General features: G+C 39.1%; 1 protein-coding gene across 2 annotated transcripts in view; it reads left to right on the top strand.

The window, feature by feature from the left end:
- The window catches only part of pkmyt1 (protein kinase, membrane associated tyrosine/threonine 1), an 87,836-nt gene that overhangs the window by 34,465 nt on the left and 33,190 nt on the right, over positions 1-20,181 (top strand). For both annotated transcript variants that reach the window (XM_079846271.1, XM_079846270.1), the window contains exon 6: positions 10,362-10,534. In XM_079846271.1, the coding sequence (XP_079702397.1) occupies positions 10,362-10,534 (173 nt within the window). The remainder of the gene's footprint in view (positions 1-10,361; positions 10,535-20,181) is intronic.

Raw genomic sequence — 20,181 nt, 5'->3', positions numbered from 1 at the left:
ATTTGTATTAATGTCTTAATCTATTCAGTACACATGTACTTACATGTTCTGTGCTGTATTGTCATCTCAGGATTTTTAATGTCACAGGGCAATGTTGTGAAGCATTCATTTTACTTTGCCTGGCAAAAAAGCGTTTTTATGCTGATCAGACAAAGATGCAATTAACATCATACTTCTAAGATTACTCGGTACACTATATTCAATTATATTACCATCACTTCATGTCCTGCTTCCTGCTCTTCCTCTGTCTGCAGCTCTTGTACTGCGTGCTGACTGCTTTAAATATCAAACCAAAATCTGATGTGTTCTGACAGAGAAAGGGCTAGTGGCGGCTAGATTGAACCCATTTCATTTGTTAACTTTCACCTGATGTATTGCACTTAAATGTATCATTTGGCGATAAACATTTATCTACTTTAAAAGAAAAGAAGACACTTACTGGAACACTACCAACATCCCTGACCAGCCATGCAATGACATTGTGTTTCCAGTGCCCCGTGACTGAAGAACTAACCCAGCTTCAAACTGTTAATCAGCCAATCTCACAACTACAGAATATATTTATATACAATGTTTTATATATATATATATATATATATATATATATATATTATATTGCTCTGTACTACATGTTGTGCTTCTTCATCATTTACTCACCCTCAAGTTGTTCCAAACCTGTACTGAGTTTTGTTTGTTCTGCTGAACACAAAGGAAGGTATTTAGAAGAATGTAACAAAGCAAATCTCTGCAGCCATTGACTAACATAGTATTTTTCTCCCTGCTATGTTAGTCAATTGCTGCAGAGATGTGCTTTGTTACAAACATTCTTACAAATATCTTCCTTTGTGTTCAGCTGAACAGAAATTCATATAGGTTTGGAACAACTTGAGGGTGAGTAAATGAATAAAAAAAAAATGTTTTGGGTGAACTCTCTTTAATCATGGCCAAGTCATTTCATATAGGTTTTATTCCCAAAGGATTCAGAAACTTTCAAATTAATAAACCGTATACATCAACTGTAGCAAATCTCTTTCAATCTTTTAATTCTGACATAAAACAAGAACATTTAATAATGCATAGCAGGGCTTTATTCCTTGAGTGTGTACATTAATACAGTAACAATGCATGACTTTCAGCCTCTTGTTGAAACAACAGTCAAAATGAAGGGATGCAACATGAGTGTTTTGAAAGAATTACTGTAGGAATGGTAAGGTAACGGTACTGGTCTCTGCAACTTCATGCATCATCTGTCTGGGAAATCTGAAACAATAAAACTGCATATATGTGGAGCTTAAAGTTAAAACAAAGCATATATTAAATATAAATGGTCTCCAATGTATGCACTTCATTACATAAATTATTATCAATTGAATGTGTGGTGGACATGACATGCAGGTACAAACACACTGTTGTGACTGCTCTTTCCTAATTAAATAATAGTTAAATAAAAGACCACGTGAAAAATATCTATTTATCTAATTCGTCTATTTATATACACTTTCTCTCATCATTCAAACCATTGTTATGCTTTCTATGGAGTTTATGAATCTAAAAGCCTACATTTGTATGGTGTGCATATGCAGAATTCTTTATGAAGTAAACATAAGAATCCATCAATACTACTAAATGTTTATTTTCACACAGAGATCAGTTGAAGTGATAGTTTCTTAACTGCTAAGTTCTTAGTTTCAGTAAACACAGAAATGAACCGATCAAACTTCACATACATACCTCTGCTGCTTAGCCATGATCTCTAACTGCGGTCGAACGCTGATGACGTAACATTCAGGTGGGCCCGCCCTCACGCGGTTATGATTGGCCGATTGATGAGCTTAAATCTGATTGGCTAAAGAGTACGACTCCTCTGTGTAGGGAGGATTGCGCTGCCAGGAAAGTCTCAAAAACACACACACACATCCAAGGCAATTCACACACGTGAATGACGATTTGCACATTCGCATTACAGGATGAATGTGTACATTTTAAACATTCAAAAGTTTTTGTGCACAGTTGTAAATCTACGAATTGTGTTTTGCATTTGTGAAATGTATTTTATGAATATATCATTTTATTTTGCGCACGTGAATTGTTTTTGTGCACGTGAATTTGGTTTCATGCATGTGAAATTGGTTACACATGTGTGCATCTTGTTTTTTGCGTGAATTATTAATGAGTCTATTCTGACTCCATACTTACTGACATGGACTTGCAAAACGTACTCACCAGGCCCATACAAAAACTTCACAGTAGAGCCAAAATCCTGGTTTGCCTATAATTCTTCAGAGTCCAAGGGGTTTCCTGTCCCCTCTGCTGAATGAGTGAACATGATCTCAGATTACTCATTCCAAAACTCCTTTACTTTTTATGACAAGCTTGATCTTAAAACTTGCTGACAGTAGGGATGGGCATTATGACCATATTGTTCTACATACATGAGAAATTTTATTTCACAATAAGGATATCACAGTATATTTGTTTGATTTTGATAGATATTTTATTAAAATGCTACAGAATAATACTGCTTTAAAAGTCTTCACTGTATGATATTCTATGAATTAATATCAATGGATTCTTAAAGAAGCAGAAGGTCTTCTCTATTCTTTTGTTGTTTGATTAAAATTATGACAGACAGCAGTTTATTAATTTGCTGCCCCTTTAAGAACGGATGCACATAATGACACACATCCGGGTTTCCCCACGTTAACTTGAACTGTTTAACTTACTTAAGACATAACTGACTGTTTAAATCAAGTGAATACCTCACATGACAGGGTTACTGAGATAACTGTGTGCATTTTACAGAAAGATAATTAATTTCGGGATCGCTTGCTGTCTGAGAGAGGCTTATTTTAACACATGCATGTCCCACTCATTGTTCTACATTCATGCATGTTTCTTTGTCAAAATGTCAAAAACTTTTAGTACAGTCAGTGCTGCGTTATATACGCTATATTCATATTCACATTCCGCGATATAAAAAGGTAATGTTAACGTTTACTGCAAAATCGCTAACAATAGTCAGTATCAGATCGTCATTACACCCAGCCCTAGCTTAACAGTATTACAACACAACAAAACACAGAAACAGAATAAGTTAATCGCGATTAGCATATGACTTTAATGCACTAACGTTATATCTTGATTAGCAGTAGAAAAAATATAAAGGGATTTACGTTACCTTCTGTCGTCTGTTGTCCGCCATTGGTAGCTTAGTCTGTTCGTATTCATGTTTTTTCGTTCTCAGTCGACATCCCACAATCAAAATGATGTAAACAGATGTGTTTTCAGATGTAAAATGATCCACGCAATGCCATTAATTAACCGACGAAGCAGTCGTGTTGCAGATTAACTAGAAGCCGCGCCAGCGTCCCCGCGAGCCACTCCAACGACAACGGGTGTATAATTCCAACTGAAGGCGCGCTCTGTCATTGGTCAGATTTCTGGATGACGTTCAGATTGACCAATCACATTCAAAAGAACACGGAAAGACCGCAAATAACCTTACAAATAATAATGTTTGTTTTAAACTACAGTTAGTAAATGTGTATATTTATTTTTATTTGCTGTTATATTTAATTCATTGGTCAAATGGTGTTTTGTGGTGTGGGCAGAGGCCTGAAAGTTTCAACCTGGTGAGCAGTGCAGATTTGTACTCTTTAAAACCAATTATTGTTTGATATTTAGTTTGCTTTATAGTTTATTATATTTGTATCCAGAATTACAGTTTGAATGTAAATTACACCTAAACTGTAAAACAGAAAATTAAAGTAAAATATCTTAATTAGTTTCTTAACAGTGTTTTCTATAAAACTTTTAATGTAAATTTCTGTTAAGTTTTTGAACTTTATTTGACTTAAGATATTTTACTTTAATTTTACGGGGGTTTTTTGGCAGCCGTAGCTGCAAGTCATTTGACCCTTTTTTTAGGTTTTTATTTTTTACAGTGTAAATATAAAACTAATAAGATTTACTTTAAAATGACAAAGAATAATGTTAAATTGTTAGTATGGACATAAACCTTTAATACAATGAGAAAATATTTTATTACAGATTATTTCTGTCATTTTACATACATTTGTATGTAATTTATGAAAACAGAAAAATAATACAATGATGTTCCTGTATAAAAAATGAGAATTACTGTAATTTGTCATTAATGATATAATCCTTAAAATAACAGTCAAGTTGTTTATTTACATTTATTGTTTGTATAGATACTGTATAAATAATACAGTGATTTTCATGTATAAAAAACAGAATTACTCTAATTTGTCATTAATGATAAAATAATGGTCAAGTTCTTAATTTACATACATTGTTTGTAATTTTACATGAATTTGTATGTAATTTATGAAAACAGAAAAATACTGTATAAATAATAGGGTAATTTCCCTGTATAAAAAAATGAGAATTAGGCTACTGTAATTTGTCATTAATGATAAAATAATAGTCAAGTGTTTAATTTACAGATATTGTTTGTAATTTTACATGAATTTGTATGTTATTTATGATTCACATAAACGTTGCACACCTGTGTGTGATAGGTGCGTAGGAGAGCAGGACAAAAAAGTCCAATTATCAACCAATGCAAAAAGTCCCGCATACTATCAACTTGCAATTAAAAATGATTTATTTTATCATTGCAACGTTTCGATCTTTCGATCTTCCTCAGGCATGAAAAAACATAAGAAACTTCCGTTTCTTTTAAAAGGTACCGTTGACCAATCACAATCTCGAGGTCAAGGTAAACCAATCACAATGAATGATAGAACACATTAACATAAAATCGTCACGTCACAATTAATCGTGAAATCATCTTAAACTCATCACATTACCATGAATGAATAGTAGAGCACATCCTCATGAACTCGTTATATCACAATTAATGGAAAAACAAATCATCATAAACTCATCACATCACAATGAATGGTAGAACACATCATCATACACTAGTCTCCATCACATGAAGTAATATTTTTAACAGTATGAGATTATAACATTACATTATATAATGCTTCATCATTCATCCCCAAAGGAGATAAAGTGTTTAAAGTGAAAATCCAAAATAACTCACGTCTCTGTAGTAGCAGTTCAATGTTTCCGCCTCTAGGTGGCATTCTGACTTCCTCTATCCCACAGAAACGTAAGGTTGACACATCATGGTTATGAGATAAGAAATGTGCTGCCACTGGATAATTTAAATATTTTCTCCTGATGGTACTCTTATGTTCACTAATTCTTTGTTTTAACTGACGTGAAGTTTTTCCAACATACCCCAATCCACAAGGACAACGAAACAAATACACAAGAATGTAGATGCACAGGTTATCACAGATTTAATCCTGAATTTTTTTCCCGTTCTAGGATGACAAAAGAATGATGTTTTTGTCATTACTACATTGTGTTACATTGTGTTACATGTTACTACATGTATTATTACATTGAGCACAGTTACCACACCAGTGTTTCCCCTAGAATTTTTTCCAGCAGCGGTCCTGTTACGTGCCGGAGGTTGTTACCAAGCCGCTCGTCGGGGGGTCCGGGGGCATGCACCTCCGGAATAAAAAAAAAAAAAAACCTTAAACCATGACTTCTGGCAAGTTTTGTGGATAGAAATAGACATTTTGAACATTAAAATCCAAATTAAGCTTTTCATTAGTTTAAAAGGTGACTAGCTTATAGCCTATTCTACTTCAATAACCTGCAGGGACGTGCAGAAAGTTCCTAAGGGGCAAGGGCTCAAATGTAAGAAAGGGGCAATATGTAAAAAAAAAAAAAAACCCAAAGTGTTTGGATACTATTTTATGTTTTTGCCAAAAGTCTCATGCTTATCAAGCCTGCATTTATTTAATCAAAAATATCAGAAAAAACAGTAGCCTAATATTGTGAAATATTATTACATGATGTTATTTTTTACCTTAAATTTTTATTAATCAAATATATATATTGTTGTTTTGATTCACATTATGGCTCAATCGTCACCAAGTTTATTAGATGCTGCCCCTTTAAGACGCAGATCTAAAATCATTCTCCCTTTTACGCCCATTTAAGCTAAACTGTGTTTAAGTGAATACTTTCCAAGCCTGTCATTTTGACATATAGGCTATTTTGTTGTGTATTTGATGGTTTAGTCGCGCACATGAAGCATATGTGCAAGTCGGTCCGTTTCGCAGCGTGCGTACACACACACACACACACACACACACCCGCCTTGAACTTGGAAACAGCGTCTATTGCGCGGATTATTGTGCTGTTCATTTAATCAAACACGTTCTGCAGTTTAGCCAAAGCGGAGAGTGCATTTGACAACAATCACGGATTGTGCTGAATCTGACGTTAAATGCATGTTTGGGGAGAAATGACAGCGCGCGCTATGAAGGGAAGGAAGTTGTGCTAGACGATGCGCGAGCATAGTTTATAATAGTTTTACCTCATGTCTTCTTTTTTTAATCCTTGGAAGCGAAAATAAGATTAATATCACAGCCCTGTGATATTGTGAAAGTGTAAGCAGACTACATTTTTGTTTAGTTCTCTGGCCATCGTCAATCTCTCTCTCTCTCTCTCTCTCTCTCTCTCTCTCTCTCTCTCTCTCTCTCTCTCTCTCTCTCTCTCTCTCTCTCTCTCTTTTATAGTGTGTAAGTGAATGTCGTGATATCACTGATCATGTGAAGATCTTGCAGTGGCGCTGAAAATCCAGCGCCGGCGCTGCGCCGCTGTGAATACATTGTAGGGGAAACACTGCACACCGATAATTACCACTTGGCAATGGACTCAATAATCTCTGCGACGGACTGCGAGTGTGACCTTGAAAACGTGCATGGACTAAAAGATCTTTTAAATTCTTCGCCCATTTATATGCAATCAGTGGAGGATGTTGAAAGACCGTACTCAATTCGGGATCTGAAGATAACAAATGCCAATGTTTTTTAAAAATAGATCTTATGGCAAAAGAATTAGAAGAATAGGTCGTAATAAATGAGAGAATGTTTCTTAGCTTTTTTTTGTTCTCTTTTTCAATAGTTCGGCACGTGTCTTGTGTAATGTAATATTAAAAGCCTCCTCAATCCATTCAACAGGATAACCTCTTTCTAAGAATCTCTTCTTGATGTCGATTTTTCAATGAAATCTGTATCTGAATGACAGATTCTTCTTAGTCTAAAAAATTGACTCTTAGGTAGACCTTTTTTAAGAGGGGTAGGATGAAAGCTGGTCGCAAGTAACAACGTGTTACGATCGGTTTCCTTAGTGTATAAAGTGGTGCTCAAATGTCTATCATTCTTTTGTATCCACATGTCTAGAAAATGTACTTTTGAATCATCAACCTCTAGAGTGAATTCTAAATTCTCCACAAAACTATTCAGAACAGACACAAAATCACAAACCTCGTCTTTTTTTCCCACAAAGATACAGAATATGTCATCAATATACCTGTACCATTTGATGATGCGTGAATAGAAAGGATTGGTTACAGGGTTAAAGACATAACATTTCTCAAAAAAACCAATATATAAATTGCCATAATTCGGTGCAAAAATTGAGCCCATTGCCGTACCACTGGTCTGAAGATAGAAGTCTTTGTCAAAACTGAAATAATTATATTTCAGCACATATGAGGCCATCTCAAGTAAAAAGTCAGTGGGAGGTGTAATGTCACTTCGTCTGGAAAGGTAATATTTGAGGGCATCAAGACCTCTCTCATGTGAGATGTTGGTATATAAGCTCGTAATGTCCAAAGTCAATAAAAGGGTTTCGTCAGGCAGATCACCTAACAGTAAAGCAAATTTCTTTGTTGGATTTCAAATATCAAATATCTTTGATTATTTTCAATTCCTTCACTATATAGGTCTGTTTAATATTTTAATTTAGCAGTCAACCAATCACAAATTCAAATAGTACGGCCTATGCAAATGTGACGTTGACACATCCAACGTGAGTGAAATACCTGCGCTCAGCTGTCAAGTCATCATAGGTAGGCCTAAGTCACAATGCGCTGGCATTCGTTTTTCGAGGATATGTCACCAGCTGTCAAGCATTAGGCCTACATTTAAGTGAAAATAATGGCAGGTTTGTGTGTTTTGAAACCAGCGAAAATTTGCAGGATAGTAGGGATGCACAATATATCGGCAACATATCGTTATCGGCCGATAAATGATTATTTTTTATGTTATCGTTATCGGTCTGATAAGAAAATTTGACAGATATTGTCAAGCCGATAGATAATGTATTATTTCCTTCAGCTGAGATAGACGCTGTCCACCATGATGGGTTTGAATTGCTCTAAATATGATTGGAGTCACTTCGAAAAGTAAAATACAGTTATGTGCAACATGTGCAGCGCAAGTCTAACATATAATCTACATAAAATGATAATGAGAATACGGCTGTAAAAGAACGTTGTGTTTCAGCGCGTTTGTTGAGGGAAGAGCGCGCCCACAGAGTTACACCTTCATGACAAGCACAGTCAAGTTCGCTTGTGCATTCACAGCCTTTTGTGCCATTGTAAGTTGTAATATTATATTTATTATTCTGTGTATAAAATCTCATATAGGATACATTTGGTTGAGTTAATTAACGATGCAGTAAAGCACTTCATTGTACTGGTCTTTAGCTTCAGCACGCGCATTTCAAACAGAAATGCACAGCATTAATAACTACTGGGACTGTCCGATACATAACACTGTAATGAGAACATTTTTGTTATAAAACGTTGTGAATTCTCTGGGTTTAGTTGTTGTATTTCAGCGCACTTTTGTGGGAAGCGTCCACAATGCATTCTGACCAGCAGTAAAGTTCGCTTTTGCATTCGCGTTATTTTGATTAATGTCAAATAGGGTGCGTTTCGTTAAGTCAATAACCCGCAGTGCTTCATTGTACCGGTAATCATCTTCAGTTTCAGCGCGCACTCTCAAACAGGGGAAGAGCATCCACAGGAGTTATAGGCCTTCACCTATGCGTGATTTTGTGCAAATATAAGTTGTAATATTATATGTATTTAGTATAAATATCATATTGTTCTCATATATGATTCGTTTAGTTGTTAATTAACTTTCTAAGCGCTTCAGTTTACGGTTGTTCGTTCATTCTCTTCAACTTCAGCGCGCACTCTCAAACAGCATCGTTATTTTATAGACTAGACTCATATTAAAGGTGTTTACTATTACTGTAATATTAAACATATATTTTTCAAAAACACAGAAGCGTTATTTTTAATAACTAGCACTTTTATTGTTCTCGTATCATTTCCATCAACAATATGGTTTGATTAAAACCATTTCCTTATTGTCCGTGCGGAGGCTATTTCATGCATGGCACTTGCATTCTGATACTTTATTATGCAGCCTAAGTAATGCTGTCCAATAACTTGTTTGCATTATTTAGGTATATTATTATTATTTTTTTTTAGGCAATAGAATTTTTGGTAACATTTTACAAATAAGGTCTCATTTGTTAATGCATTAACTAACACGAACAAACAGAGAACAATAACCTTTGTTAATGTTAGTAATACAATATTTGTGTTTATTAACAGTCCATTCACAGTGCATTACCTAACGTTAACAGACACAACTTTGGATCTGAAAATGTTGAGATTAACATGAACTAATATGAATAAATCCTGTTGAAGTATTGTTAATTCATTGTTGGTTAACTAATGCTAACAAAGATTAAACCTTATTGTAAAGTTTTACGATTTTTGGCCATAGGAGTGTAAAATTAATTTGAAAAGATAAAAAATCTTACACTGGTTCAAATAGGCTACTGTACTGTATAGGTTTGATTTATTTTGAAGTGTTTGGGACATGGCTTTTAATGGTGAGCCTTTTGTTTTTGTAATCAGGCTCTCAAAGTTTATTAAAATTTGTATTTAGATTTATCTGCCAATATATCGGTTATCGGCTTTCAAATATAAAGAATTATCGGTATCGGCCAAAATGTTAATATCGGTGCATCCCTACAGGATAGTGTATAACATGAATTCACACAATATCACATCATGCACCTGCACGCTTCTGTGAACGGAGATAACAGAATAAAATTAAATGTATACATTTATATAGGCTTATATGCAAAATTAAAAAAGTTACTTTCCCCAACACTGGTTATATATGCTTTTGAGGGGGTGGGGGATATTTGAAGTGCTGCCACTTTTGGATGCAATATATTCTAGCAAAATTATTGTACTAATTATTGTAATTATTGTAAGATTCAAATGTGCATGATTAACATTAAGCACACAGACAGCAGCAAGTATATTAGAGTGTTGTCACTTTAGGACCTAATACTCAGATCTAGTATATTGACACACATGCCTTTTTTAGACCCAAATAGTTGTCCTACATGCTACCATTTGTGTGTTTCAGTGTTATCAGAAGACATGCAGTATATGCTACAGCTTATGCTAACCCCAGAGCCCTGCAAAAGAGCCACAGCACAGCAGCTGCTCTCTCTGCCCACTGTGTGCAAACGCAAGTGGAAACGGCAGGTTTCCCTCTGCATCATTGAGAGCTTTCTGTCCTTATTCCACTGGTGTCAGGTAAGCATTACATTTTAGTGTGTGTATATATCCTGTTTGCAGAAAAGGTGAAGTTAAAAAGCACCCTGCTCATTCAAGTGCTTAAGTATTTATCAGGAATATTTGCGCTGTATTAACCCTCTGGGGTCGACGGACGTGCCGGTGCACTGCATTCTCCTGGATTTTTTTTCCCTCATTACAGCGGAAACAACTTAAAATATTTGTTTTGGGTAATACAGATAAGTGTAAGACATAATTAGAAACTGTAAACTTTTATTTGTGTACACAAAATAAAAACAAAACTTTGAAATCGTCCATGTGTGGCACGCAAACCTGTAAATGCCCCTATCACCTCGATAAACAAAGCATCAAGCTTCGTCAGGTCTAGTGGAGGATATCAATTTTATGAGTAAGGGTGCATCCCAATCAGCTCCCTAGTTCAGTAGTAAGGGCACAGATCAGCGTCGGTGTAAAGTAACACAAATACTCTCGTTACTGTAATTGAGTCGTTTTCCTCAGGAATTGTACTTTATTAAGTAGTAAAAAAAACAGTGTACTTTTACTTGAGTCCATTTTAAGTTCTTTATCGGTACTTTTACGGCGCTATTTTCCCTAACGTCAACGTGATTGGCTAAGACAAATAATAAGCCCTGTGACTGCTAGATTTTTGTGCCTTACATCGATTTCGCTCAACATGTAAATGCTTTAACCTGCTTTCTGTCTGCTTATTGAAGTGCATATTTTAATGTAATGTGTTCTCACATGGCGATTTAAAATTTTAGTCCATGTATATAGCAAATAACGCTCATAAATCCTCAAATTTATATTTAAATCAGGTTTATTGTTTAATTGCAAGCAAAATTATCAGTGGTGAAAATTGTGACTTACTCGATTCTGATTTCTGAAGTGTATTCTTTTTATGGAGAAACATCCATTGAAATTAAAGCAGTACAGTGAATGCGTCTTGAAAAGAAAGAACTCTCCTTTTTTTTACGTAAAATTGTTCATTTACAGCGCTTTGCAACCTTTTTTAATTAACCGGAAGAAATGTAGTTTAAACGTACTGTATACTTGTCACGAGACGATTGTGTTGCGTTTTTTTAATGGTCCACCTAGAAACAAATCCTGCGACTCCAAACTCCCTCGTGGAAGAAGAACGCCGTTGTGTTTACAACTGTGACAATGAGAGGATCAACTAAATGCTGAAATTTCAAAAGTATGTGAAGTTTGCGGCTCCATTGTTGCAGTAAACTTGCACACTGTTCTTGAATGAATAATTTAATAGATGCACAACGGTCTGTTATTGCAGGGACAAACAACTTTACATTTCCATGCCCCTTAACATGATGTGGAACAAAATGAACTGTGATTGGTTGTGTTACATGTCAGTCTGAAGGTCTGGCTAAGCGAGACTACAGAGCCCCGTACTAGGGCTGTGCAATTAATCGAATTTCGATTTCGATTTTGCCTCCCAACGATCACCAAAATAGTACAATCGAGAAAAAACGATTATTTTGCCATGTTCAGTTTTGCAAGAACACTCTTATTTTGTCTTGCGTTCTGAATGAAACGCGCACGCGTTCATCCGCCCCTCCCGAAGTCACAAACTCTCTCAGTTCGTGAGTCTTGTGTGCATATCATCCGCTGGAATTTAAAAACTCGCCGCGAGTAAAGATGGCAGAAGGAGGGCAGTTACAGCAGCGTTTGGTGAGCAAAAAAGGCAAAACCAACTCCGTTGTCTGGGAACAGTTTGGCTTTGAGGAATGAGTGAATGAGAAGCCGCGCGCAGTGAGAAAATGTGTCTCTGTGCGCTCATCCGAGAGCGCGCACACGTCTCACAGCGCGCAAATATTGAGTTCTCTTTTAAGTCTTGCTCTTGAACGGACAAACTCACACAAAACGTATGTCAACATGTCCATCTTGATGAGTATCCTAGCAGACATAGTCTGTATATGCCTTAAGTGAACTTTATACAGTCGATAAAGACGACGCATATCCGATCCGGATTGAATAGCTTTTGTAAGTTTAATAGGATTCATCTTTAATTTATGCACTCAAATATGCAATGTTATTTTACATTTGATACATTTCTGTACCTGAAAACTAATGTTAGACGTACCTGAATTTTCTGTATTTCTGTATTTTTTATAGAATTTGGCTCGATTTTATGTTTTTAGGTTCAGGCTGCACGATAAATTGCAATTAACCTGAAATTGTGCTTATCGCAATTTGGTTTATCGTGATTATGAGTTTTTTTTATTCTTATTTTTTTTATATGCAGTTTTTCAGTGCAGGACAGCTCTGTGATAAGTAGTAAATGCTGCTCCATCTGAAATCACTGCAAGTCACTTATAAAGTGCATTTGAAAAAGCAACACATGTCAAACATATTTCCGAACATGAGAAGCATTTAGTCATGTTTAATCAATCAAAGTGTTTCAATCTTCTGTTTATTCAGCTCAAGGATATGTTGTTCATGATGTTCATAGGGATTTTCTGTAATGATGTGCGCTATTGTACTGCTGCGGCACATATTTGGAGTACCTTGCACGAGAGCACCTTCTGGCTTGCAGATGGAGCAGCATTTACTACTGATCACAGCATTAAATAATCGCAGCCTTTGCCAAATCGCGTGCGGTTTGATTGTGATTTATCGTACAGCCCTAGTTCTCGGGTAGAAAATGGATCAACTGCTTGAATATTCGATTTCCATATGAAAGCTCCTTTCCGCTGATTGGTAAACCAAAGATCAACCCGTGTCACCTTCCACAGTTCCGTGTAGGTCTGTGTGATTAATAGAAATCGTAATAAAATTGCAACGTGAGCATGCACAATTTATAAACCGCAGAAAAGCAAGGTTTTTCCACCATCCCCCTAAAGGACTGTTCGCATGTCACGTCTATGCCCTTTCTACTTTCAAAAAGAGAACGGGAGCATGCGCTCCTGTTGTGTCTGTCATTGCAAAGCAGTCATGAGCCGCGTTCTTCATGAAGACAAGGAAGTTTCAGCAATGGATAAATGGATATTAGATACTAAACTAGGGATGAAACGTTATGAACATTTCATATTACAATTTTAGTGACCCAAATTATCACGATTATCAGTATTATCACGGTTTTGTTCAAATGCGATGAAAGTGTTCAAAAAGAACAGATGCACACTGAAAACATTTCAACAAGTTTTATATTTGAAAATCAACAAACAACAAATAAAACAAGCAGCTCTATGCACTTTTTTAAGCAAGATTCTGTTCTGTGGGATTTCCCTCCTATAATGACCGTTGTCAATAAAAACGCATTATAACAGCGCACATCCACATTTCACTACGGATGCTCTCTCCTTCATTCAAATGCAAATGGCGTCTCTGTTTTTGTTTGTTTTGAAAATGAAATATTTTCTATTAATACTTTTTAATACTACTATAATTATTACTATAGTTACTATAACCTGCGATCTTCTTGCCTGGACGATTGTTTTGTACACTGTACAAAATGGTTTTATAAACGGGTAAGAATTAAAACATTCATCTCATCTCACAAAGAAAATCTGTGTAATAAGTGTACAATGAATTATTATCCCTTAAATGTCACCTTAGTCTTGTCTGAACTTGTTAGTTCGTCTTTGGCTCAAGCTTCACACTACTATTTCCCAGACGTAGTTTTAGGATTGAGGTCAAAGTCCACTTGCCTTGCGTTCGCAGATTTGAAGTGTTTCCCCTATTACAGCGACTTTATTTTTGCACGTTCTGCAGACAGGGTGACCATCCTCGATTTAAGTTTCCCTCAGGACTTTTGTAAAAGCCAAAATATGACCACATCTCAGATTTGGTCTTTTTAGAAGGCTGAAAAACCTCCCTGCACTTTCTCTGCCTTCTGCTATTTCTTCTCATTCAAAAAACAATGTTGCACGTTGCGCCTGCGCCAGACTGATGCTGGACAGGATTTACAGTGAGTTTTCAAAATTGTGATAATCAAACGCGATTTTAATGATAATTAAATTTTAAACAATATTGCTAACCGTCAGTAAATTTTATCATGGTTTATCATGAAACCGGTAATTGTTCCATCCCTATACTAGACTATACTGCTACTAGATATATTTATGTTGATGACATTTACATTTACATTTAGTCATTTAGCAGACGCTTTTATCCAAAGCGACTTACAAATGAGAGCAATAGAAGCAACTAGAACAGTCAGAGGCTACAGTATGCAAGTGCTGTAACAAGTCTCAGTTAATCTAACACAGAACACACAGGAATTTTTTTTTTTTTTTAAATAAATTAGACAGACAGAAAAATGAATAGAATTTTAAGTGCTATTCTTGATTGGTCAGGTGCTGCTGGAAGAGACATGTCTTTAGCCGTTTTTTGAAAATGGCTACAGACTCGGCTGCTCGAATTGAGATAGGCAGGTCATTCCACCAGGTGGGGGCAGTCCAGGAAAAGGTCCGTGACAGTGATTTCATGCCTCTCTGGTATGGCACCACAAGGCGTGGTTCACTGGCAGAACGCAAGCTCCTGGAGGGTGTGTATGTCTGAACAAGCGAGTTAAGGTATATTGGTGCAGAGCCAGTGGTTGCTTTGAAGGCGAGTACCAGTGTCTTGAATTTGATGCGAGCGGCTATTGGTAGCCAGTGGAGTCTGATGAAGAAAGGCGTGACGTGCGCTCTCTTCGGCTCGTTAAAGATCACCCTCGCCGCTGCATTCTGGATCAGTTGCAAGGGTTTGATAGTGCATGCTGGAAGGCCCGCTAGAAGAGCATTACAGTAGTCCAGTCTGGAGAGAACAAGAGCTTGGACCAAGAGTTGTGTGGTCAGCTCAGATAGGAAGGGTCTAATCTTCCTAATGTTGTATAATGCAAATCTGCAGGACCGGGTTGTTGCAGTAATGTGGTCAGTGAATTTTAGCTGATCATCGATCACAACTCCAAGATTCCTGGCTGTCCTGGACGGAGTTATGGTTGATGATCCTAGCTGAATGGAGAGATTGTGATGAAGTGCTGGGTTGGCTGAGACCACAAGCAGTTCAGTCTTTGCAAGGTTGAGTTGCAGGTGATGCTCCTTCATCCAGGCAGAAATGTCTGTTAGGCAGGCAGCAATACGAACACCAACCGTGGGATCATCTGGTTGAAATGAGAAGTAGAGTTGAGTGTCTTCGGCATAGCAGTGATAGGAAAAGCCATGTTTCTGAATGACCGATCCCAGTGATGACATGTAGATGGAGAAGAGAAGTGGTCCAAGCACTGAGCCCTGTGGAACTCCAGTGGCTAGATGATGTGACTTAGACACTTCACCTCTCCATGACACCCTGAAGGACCTACCTGAGAGGTAAGACTTGAGCCACTGGAGAGCAGTTCCCGAGATGCCCATCTTCATGAGAGTTGACAGGAGGATCTGGTGGTTAACTGTGTCAAAAGTAGCAGACAAATCCAGTAAGATAAGTACTGTGGATCTGGAAGCCGCTCTTGCCTGTCTCAGTGCCTCTGTAACCGAGAGCAGGGCAGTCTCAGTTGAGTGACCGCTTTTGAAGCCAGATTGGTTGATATCCAGGAGGTTGTTCTGTTCAAGAAACGTAGAGAGCTGGTTAAAAACAACTCGCTCGAGTGTCTTTGCAATGAAAGGCAGAAGGGATACCGGTCTGTAGTTTTCTAAAAGTGCTGGGTTAAGAGAGGGTTTCTTAAGCAGTGGGGTTACCCGAGCCTGCTTAAATGCTGTGGGGAAGGTCCCGGTGTGAAGCGAGGTGTTGACAATGTGAGTGAGTGCAGGAGTAACAGAAGAAGAAATGGCCTGAAGGAGGTGAGTGGGGATAGGGTCAAGCGGACAGGTAGTGGGGTGGTTGGAAAGGATAAGTTTGGAGACTTCAGCTTCAGAGAGCAGAGAAAAAGAGGGGAGCGTATGTGTTATGGTTGTTGAGATGTGCGTGTCGGTTTGTGGTGCGGAGAATTGGCTGCTGATGGAGGAGGTTTTTTGTGTGAAAAATGATGCAAAGTCGTCAGCTGTAAGAGTTGATGAAGGAGGGGGGGGGGGGACAGAGGAGCGAAGAGAACGTTCTGAAGAGTGCACGAGAGTCAGAGCAGTTGTGGATTTTGTTGTGGTAGTATGTAGTTTTAGCAGTGGAGACGTTAGTAGAGAAGGAAGCGAGGAGAGACTGATACAGGGTCAGGTCAGTAGTGTTTTTAGTTTTGCGCCACTTCCTCTCTGCCGCCCGGAGCCCAGAGCGAGCGTTGATTACGCCGAAAGGTGATCAGCGGAGGAGTGTGTGTTGTGTTAGGAGTTAGTAGGAGGTTAAGAGTGATGAGAAAGTGATCTGAGGTGTGCAAAGGAGTAACTAAAGTGACGTCTGTGGAGCAGTAGCGTGTGTAGATAAGATCAAGATGGTTACCTGATTTATGAGTAGCTGTAGTAGATACTCGCTTAAGATCAAATGAGGTCAGAAGAGTGGTGAAGTCTGCAGCCTGGGGTTTATCAAGGTGAATGTTGAAGTCACCGAGCAGTACCAGAGGAGTGCCATCCTCAGGGAAGTGAGAGAGTAACATATCCAATTCCTCCAGGAAGTTACCCAGTTGACCTGGAGGACGATAAATAACTACAACATGGATTTTAGCAGGGTGAGTGACAGTGATTGAGTGCGATTCAAATGAGCCATTGCCAGATAGAGAAGGGATGGGGTCAAATTTCCAATCCTTTGAGATGAGCAGACCAGTACCTCCGCCCCTCCCAATCTGGCGAGAGGTGTGTGAAAAAGAGAAATTATTTGAGAGGGCCGCAGGAGTGGCAGTGTCTTCTGGTTTGATCCAGGTTTCAGTTAGAGCCATGAGACTGAGATGTGAATGAGTGGAGATCGATGCAATAAAGTCTGCTTTGTTTACAGCAGACTGGCAATTCCAGAGACCAATTGGAATGGACATTAATGTAGCAGAGGAAATAGGTACACTACGCAGATTAGTAGGATTACGGCGCCTAGAATGTACAGAGCGTGATTTACGGGTGTGTGTGATAATAGTAGAGATTTGGAAGCACATTGTGAATACGGGTCAGAGAAATTAACAGATGAAAACAAGCAAAAACACAAAAGTGGACAAAGTATATATATATATGTATATAGCTATACTCAAGTGCCTTGTCGGTGTCCTTGCTCGAGTGGAGTCGCGCAGAGTAGAGTCGAATGGTCTTTACACTCTTCGGTCTTCACACGAGGAGGGCTTCACACGAGGGCTGCCACTTCCGCTGCCGCGGAGTACTACTCAATTTATACTCACATTAAATGTCGTTATTGAATACAGCTGGCTACGCCCAGTGAAACGCGTTAGTTCGCACGAGGTCAAACAATAACAAACCAGACTACAACAAACAGCCAACTACAGCAAACAGACAGCGTTCTAAAGAACAGCTGAACTACAGATCAAATGAGGAAAATGTAAACAGTACTTACACACTAGCTGTTTTCCCTGATGTTTGATGCTTCTCTCTAACTCAAAGTAAACAATGAACGCTCTATATACCACGCTGGCTTATGGCCACGCCCAGTGAAACGCGTTAGTTCGCACGAGGTCAAACAATAACAAACCAGACTACAACAAACAGCCAACTACAGCAAACAGACAGCGTTCTAAAGAACAGCTGAACTACAGATCAAATGAGGAAAATGTAAACAGTACTTACACACTAGCTGTTTTCCCTGATGTTCGATGCTTCTCTGATGAGGGAAAAATTCCCCTCAGGGCTCGAAATTAAATGTATGCACTGGTGCTCCTTCATAACTTCATTAAGTTAGGAGCACCAGCAAAAGTTTAGGAGCACCACAACTAAATATTATATAATGTTTAAGTGTGCGTGTGTGTGTATGATGTGTAAAAAAAAATCAGTCATTCAATTGTCAGAATAAAAAAGTTGCTTGTCTGGAAAAGCGTCTCGTTTACGTATGTAACCCTCGTTCCCTGAAGGAAGGGAACGGAGGCGTTATGTCAGTGACTGACGGAATGAGGGTTTCGCTTAGAAGCCAATCACCTTCGAGTGCATGGAATCACCCATGACAATGCCATGGGTCTGCGGAATTTGCATAGTGCGACTCCGCCCCACCTCATAAGGAGCTATGCGGCAATCTCGCAGCAGTACAGCGGTTGTAGCATTCCTTCAGGGAATGAGGGTTACATATGCAACCGAGACGTTCCCTTTCAGTCAGTACACTACGAGTTACGTCAGTGACTGACGGAATGGGGGTCCCAATCTAATCAGGCCACAACGGCTGTCTTCCAGCATCCTGCGCTGACTTGAGCTCCCTGCCGTGAGTTTTTAGCTCGAAGGAGGGGCTAGGCTAACGTCAATACCAAGGTATACTTGGATATTCCACATGGAAATTATGCTTAGCAATGCCTGCCCACAGGGAGGAGTACACATATGACCCAAAAGCGGACTGCAAATGGAAAAACACAGGTATCCAGCCAGCAGGGTGGAATATTTCAACCCCAGGGGTAGCAAGGTGTCTTTCCAAGGGAAGATGCGTGCTCAGAGAGCATTACCGTGGAAATACACATGAGGGGGTTGCCTAATAGGGGAACCATGCACATGGAGGTACCTAGCCAAATATGAGGGCTGACCAAGTGGGCATGCACTCTGGTGTCGGCATCAACAGTGCTGGAGGAACTGAGGGCTTACTGGGAAACTCACCTGAGTGAAAATAGCGCACACATCCAGTCCGTGGAGTGGAATGGTGTAGCAAGCGATGACACCTGTGCCTATCCATTACTGGCCATTTGGAGCGAGTACACGAGAGGACACTGGCTCTACACAGAGATTATAGAATCTCATAAAAGTGTTGGGTGTCGACCAGCCTGCAGCTCTGCATATGTCTTGACAGACGAGGCGCCATGCGCTAAAGCCCAAGAAGACATAAATAAAGTGTGCTCTTACCCCTAAGGGGGCCTGGCAGTCCCTGAACCTGGTATGCCAGGACAATAGTGTCCATGATCCAGTGAGACAACCTCTGCTTGGAGAGAGCCGTGCTTTTCTGCTACCCTCCGTAACAGACAAAGAGCTGCACTGAGGTCCTGAAACCCTGCGTCTTGTCTACGTAAGCGTGAAGGGTGCGTACTGGACAGAGCAGTGCCAAGGCTGAGTCTGCCTCCTCCAGGGGCAGCGCTTGCAGGTTCACCACTTTGTCCCTAAAAGGTGTGGTGGGAACCTTGGGCACTTAGCCAGGCCGGGGTCTCAGGATCACGTGAAAGTTAGCTGGCCCGTATTCCAAGCAAGCTTCGTCAACCAAGAATGCCTGCTGGTGCCCTACCCTCTTGATGGAGGCCAAGGCAAACAAGGCACTGTCTTCATAGACAAGAACTTTAGCTCAATGGACTCAAAGGGAGCTCTCTGCAGGGCAGAAAGAACCAGTGCGAGATCCCAAGAGGGCATCAGGACGAGGAGGGTTTATTCTCCTTGCTCTTCTAAGGAACTTGCTTACCCACCGTTTTTGAGTCCACAAAGTCGTGGTACGCCGATATCGCAGCCACCTAGACCTTAAGAGTGGAAGGAGACAGCCTTCGATCCAACCCTTCTTGGAGGAAGGAGAGCACGGACCCGATAGGGCATTTCCTGGGGTCTTCTTGCAAGAAGTAATGGTAGCCACCACCTGAGGTGGTAGGGTACTCAAACCTTCCGCGTGCCGTTCAGGGCCCA

The sequence above is a fragment of the Gobio gobio genome (genome assembly GCF_949357685.1).
Source record: "Gobio gobio genome assembly, chromosome: 20".
NCBI classification, from domain to species: Eukaryota; Metazoa; Chordata; class Actinopteri; order Cypriniformes; family Gobionidae; genus Gobio; species Gobio gobio.
The sequence above is the reverse complement of the archived record's forward strand: the minus strand, read 5'-3'. Positions and strand labels throughout refer to the sequence as shown.